Source organism: Charadrius vociferus, unplaced genomic scaffold (genome assembly GCF_000708025.1).
Source record: "Charadrius vociferus isolate BGI_N301 unplaced genomic scaffold, ASM70802v2 scaffold900, whole genome shotgun sequence".
NCBI lineage: Eukaryota > Metazoa > Chordata > Aves > Charadriiformes > Charadriidae > Charadrius > Charadrius vociferus.
The window spans coordinates 258,068-262,991 of NW_009646342.1; the positions used below are offsets into that span (position 1 = coordinate 258,068).

The 4,924-nt window shown below is 57.5% G+C and overlaps 1 protein-coding gene across 1 annotated transcript in view; it reads left to right on the top strand.

The window, feature by feature from the left end:
• ENSA (endosulfine alpha) overlaps nucleotides 1-4,673 on the top strand; it is a 6,419-nt gene extending 1,746 nt beyond the window's left edge. Inside the window, exons 2-4 of the mRNA XM_009894022.1 lie at nucleotides 21-112; nucleotides 2,530-2,645; nucleotides 4,503-4,673. Of these exons, the coding sequence (XP_009892324.1) occupies nucleotides 21-112; nucleotides 2,530-2,645; nucleotides 4,503-4,673 (379 nt within the window). The remainder of the gene's footprint in view (nucleotides 1-20; nucleotides 113-2,529; nucleotides 2,646-4,502) is intronic.
• The last annotated feature ends 251 nt before the right edge of the window (nucleotides 4,674-4,924 follow it).

Here is a 4,924-nt window from a genome sequence, read left to right on the forward strand (position 1 = left end):
GGCCTGGGCCCCTCGGGCAGTGGAACCCGCCCCGGGACGCAGGCAGAGCCGCAGCCTTCCCCTGCTGCGGCCGCCTTCAGCCCTACCCCTGCTACCTCGGAGCAGGAGAAGCGTATTCCCCTTCCCTCCTGTTAGTTTAGCGCTGGGGGTGGGCGTAGGAGGGAGGCAGATGTGTTGCTTTTTGGGCACGGGGAGAAGGCGGTGGGTGCTTTCCCGTGGTGGAGGCACTACCGTGGGCGGCTCCGGGATCCAGTAGCAGGCGTTAAGGACGGCGGCATGGCGTTGGCTCTACTGGGTACCGCAGAAGAAGTGGTGCCTACGAGGTGGGCGAGCAGCAGGGTGCAGCAGCACACCACAGACAGTGTGGAAGAGAAGGGGCGATGGAGGACAGTAGCATTTTCAGCTGGGCAGGGAGGAAGGAGCCTTGAAGGTGAAGAACTGAGGAGAGCAGGCTGAGATGATGGAAGGGCTGCGTGCAGCAAGGCTGCAGCTCCTGCTGCCAAAATCCCCCTTAACCCATCTGATGTTGGGGCTTGCGGGGTGCCTGGCTCTGTGGCAGGGCTGAGTGGCGTGCACTGGCCATGGCTCTTATTCCTGGAGCTGTCATGGAGACGGATAAGAAGAGCTGGGCTCCTTCAGGCCGTGCGTGGGCGAAGCCCTGCAGCATGCAGAAGCTGAAGATCGTGATGAGACTCTCGGCGCCTTTGCTCCCCCTTCGATGCCCTGGGGACCGCCATGGATGGGGGCGTGAGGAGGAGCCTATGCGGCTGGGGCTTCGAGTGGGATGTGCCGAGCCTGCGCATCACACTGCTGCTCCCAGCTCCAGTTGTCCCAGTTGTGACGGTGGGGAGCTGCCGTTAACTCAGGTTTGCTTTGCCTTCTTGAGACACAGCCGAGGAGCCGTTTCATGGCAGCCTTTTCAGGCGTCCTTTCATAGCCGCTGCGAGCAGCTGCGCTGCAGGGCCGCAGCCACGCTGCAAAGAGCTGCTTCCCCAGGTCAGCGCCAGTGGAAGATCACGGTGGAAACCTCTTGCAGTTCTGGCAATGCTTTCCAGCCTGGGGGCTTGTGGGCTCCAGCTCCGCTCTTGGCCACCTGGGAAGGGAAGTCCTGGCAGTTGAACTCACAGGAGCACATCCCTTAACTCCACCAGGCTGAGCTTCGGTGCCTCGTCCTTGGGGAACCCAAGACTCCCCAGGCACCCACCTCCATCCTGTGTGATTGCCAGCTGCATCCTGCCAGCTTGCTCATCCCATCTGATGCTGAGGGCTTCCCTGCTTCATGAGTGGGGCAGAAGCTTGTGGTGGCAGCATTCTGCCGTGCTTATTGCGTGGACTGTGCCATCTCTGATGGGCTGGGAGCGGTTTGGGGCCTCAGCACTGGGGAGAAGATGCGCACAGCATCCATCAGTGCTGCTGGGCTGGCAGGAGCAGAGCTGCTGCTGCCAAGTCTGCCAACATCATCCCTGTTGGAAAGTGAACAGTGATGAAAAACACCCCTTGCCAACATCCTGTGAAACAGCAACTCACGCTCATGTGGTGGCTTGGCCCCACGTGGCCACTGGCAGAGGTGGTCAGTGGTGACGTGCTCCCATTGGAGCTAGGCCAGTGGCCAGCTAGAACTTGGCCTTGCTGTGGGTGAGGCTCTCCAGGCCCTGCTGGGACCCTGACTCCTTCCCACCTCAGACCAAAGCTCCTGTCCCCAGGCCTGCAGCCCTTCCCTGGAGGGGGGAAACGTGTCTCCCTGAAGAGAGAGGCTGGTGGTTGGGGAGGAGATCCCAAGCCCCGGTCTGGGAGCCCCACTTTGGGCATCGTTGCTCAGCTGATAGGTGGCTTGGGGGTGGTGGTCTCAAAGCTCCTGCAGAGGTGCCAGGTGACAACCAGGGCCTGGCGCCTCCTGCCGCAGTCGGCGCGGGGGGTCCCAGGCTTCAAGCAGGCTGGGTGGCATCCTGAAACTCCTGTGGCTGTGAAACAGCTGCTAAAATTCTGCTTTGCTACCTGTGCCGGTTGTCATTCCCAATAAATTGGTTTGGGAGCAGAAGGGTTTCTTCCATCTCACCTGTACTGCAATGGGGCACTGCAAGGCTGAACCCTCCCAGCACTGCAGTGCTCTGCCGCAGCCCGTCATGCTGGGCAGCTCTGGACTGGTGCTTGTTAATGCTGGTCTGACCTGTTGCCGGTCAGGGGAAGACGCTTGTCCAGCAGCGATTTGTGGTCACGTTTTGAGACCAGTTTGCAAAGCCAAATGTCAGCGCAAGCACCTGCAGGGGCTCCCATCTGGGAAGGAAGCAGGGAGAGGGGCTCTGCCTCTTTCCACAGGTCCTGGAGGTGAAAGCTGCTTCTGGCTGGGAAGGTGTTTTTAGTGTTCTCTGAGTGCATCTGGGTTTTCCAGGGGACCACCCCTTGCTCGTCAAGCCAGGCGCCCGGCTTTGGATGCACTGCTGAATATTGTGCTATGGCATCACAGGTGTGTGTTTTTCTGTGGGGCTGAAGGGCTTTGCACCCCCTTCTTTGTTTTTTAGGACACGCAAGAGAAGGAAACCATCACCCCTGAGAGAGCAGAAGAAGCGAAACTGAAGGCTAAATACCCCAACCTAGGCCAGAAGCCTGGAGGCTCCGACTTCCTCATGAAGAGACTGCAAAAAGGGGTATTTATTTCTCAGCCGTGGCTCATCCTCTCCTCCCTCACTGGCACAGGCAGCCAAGCTCCAACCAGGCCAGAGGAATCACACCAAAATTCCCCAGGCCAAAAAGTCAGTTGAAACCATGGGCCAGGCTCCTTTCAGTGCCTGGTCTGGACATGGCACCAGCAGGCACAAGCCTGAAGCAGTGAGGTCTGCTGTGATCAAGCAAGGAGGGCTTGTGCCTGCTCAGAACACAAAAGCTGCTGCCTTTGGGTGGTTTTGCTATGCATATCTCCCCACTGGTGGATCCCACCTTGTCTTCCACACCCTGGCCAGAAACCTGAGATCTAGAGGCAAAACAAGTGCATAAATCCCCTCTGCCTGCTCCTGTGCTTCCTGGGGTTCAGTGGGCCACGGAGATGCTGCAGGCCTGAGTTCTTCTCTGGTCTGCACTTTGCCTGGGTTCTGGGCTGGTGCAAAGGGCACCGACAACGCCAGTGAGTCAGCTTGACTGCATCTCCGTTGCTGGCACCGGTGTGAAAAGCCAACCCTCTGACTGTGCTCCCTGGAAACGTAATTAAATCCCTCTCCGAGAGCCATCTGCAGCCTGCTTGGGTTGTCACTGCTGGCTCTCCTCCTTGCGGAGGCTGGTGCAGGAAACATGAGTCCCTCCTGAGCTGCTGGCAGCCAGTGGCCGTGTGCCTTCCCCGGCTCTGAACACACGGTGTCTCTGTGTCACACCGCGCAGGGTTTGGCTCTGTCCTGCCGCTTCCCTTTCAGCTTGTATTGAGAGCTGTCCCCTCTGCCTGTGCCGCCGCCGTGTGCGCTCACCCTCACTGTTGACGTGATCACCGGGGCTGGTTTAGGTACCACCTCCTAAAGCAAGCACAAAAAGGAGGGTTGTTTAATGGCTTGGCGCTGAAGAAGGGGAGGGTTTTTTGTTTGGACTGGGCTCATCGGGGGCTGATGGTGCATCAGGACAGAACTGGGCTCTTCAGAGCTCCTCGTTCCCAGCAGAGCCCTGTCTGTAGCACTGACACAGGCTCTGCTTTGGTCTTCAGCCTTTCCTACGCTGCTGTGGGGAGTGAAGCAGCACCGTGAAGGAGAGTCCCATGATGATGTGTCTGATAAGGGAGCGGAAATGCCCTTTGAGCCCTGGGTTGGTGGTGCTTGTGCAACAGGGAGGTGTCCTCCAGCCACGTCTTCGCAGGCATTTCCTTGCGTTGTTTCGGCTCTTGGGAGCCTGGGTGGTCTGGTGAAGGACTTGGCACTGTCCGGGCTGTGCTCCCTGGTGGGAAAATCCTGCCTCTGTCGCATCAGCTCATCTGTTCAGCAAACCAGAATAAACTGTCTCAGCAAACGTCCCCTGGCTTTGCCGCTGCAGCTGAACCTCTGCCTGGAGGTGTCTGCTGAGGTGGCTGCGCCTGCGTTCGGCTGTCTGGGGGGGTCTCTGGACTGGGATTGAATCTCTGTCGTGCTGAGCGCGGTGCAAGGGCAGAGCAGGACAAACCTGGTCTTTACCCAGCAAGTGCCACGCCAAGCAGCAAAAGTTCACAGGCTGCAAACGCCCAAAGGTGGGTCAAAGGGAGAAAATGCACCTTGGTGTCTCAGGTCAGACAGGCAGCGGTCGTGGGGCCCAGATTCTTCCAGCTGGGGCAGGTCAAGTCACACTGGGGTTTGTGGGTGGGTGCTAAAGGGCTTTTAAATCAAGCCAGGGTCCCTTGCTTGGATTTTCCCCTTGCCTGATGTTTTTGTGACCTGGTTTTGAGCAACCCCGGCAGCTACTTAAAAGGATCATAGTTGTGGGCAGGTGTCTGTGTCTCTGCTATGTCCCCACAGTCCTGCAAATCAAAGTAACCTGAACTCCTCTCCTTTTTCCAGCAAAAATACTTTGATTCGGGTGATTACAACATGGCCAAGGCAAAGATGAAGAACAAGCAGTTGCCAAGTGCGGGGCCAGACAAGAACCTGGTGACAGGAGACCACATCCCCACACCACAAGACCTCCCGCAGAGAAAATCCTCGCTTGTAACCAGCAAGCTGGCAGGGTAGCCTGCACTCACAAGCTGGGTTTTTTTCTATTTTCTTTATTCTTTTGGCTAAATGGATTGAACTTCACTGTACCATAGGGATGGGAGCACCAGAGTCCACATAGTTATTTGAGTATTTACAGCGAACATACACCAAAACCGAGACGGCGAGCAAGAGGTGTCAGTAGCCCGGGATGCACAGGCAGATTCAATTGGGCTGTTCCTTTTAGCGAGTCCGTTTGCTGTTTTAGTTTTCACACTGTTTGAAACCGT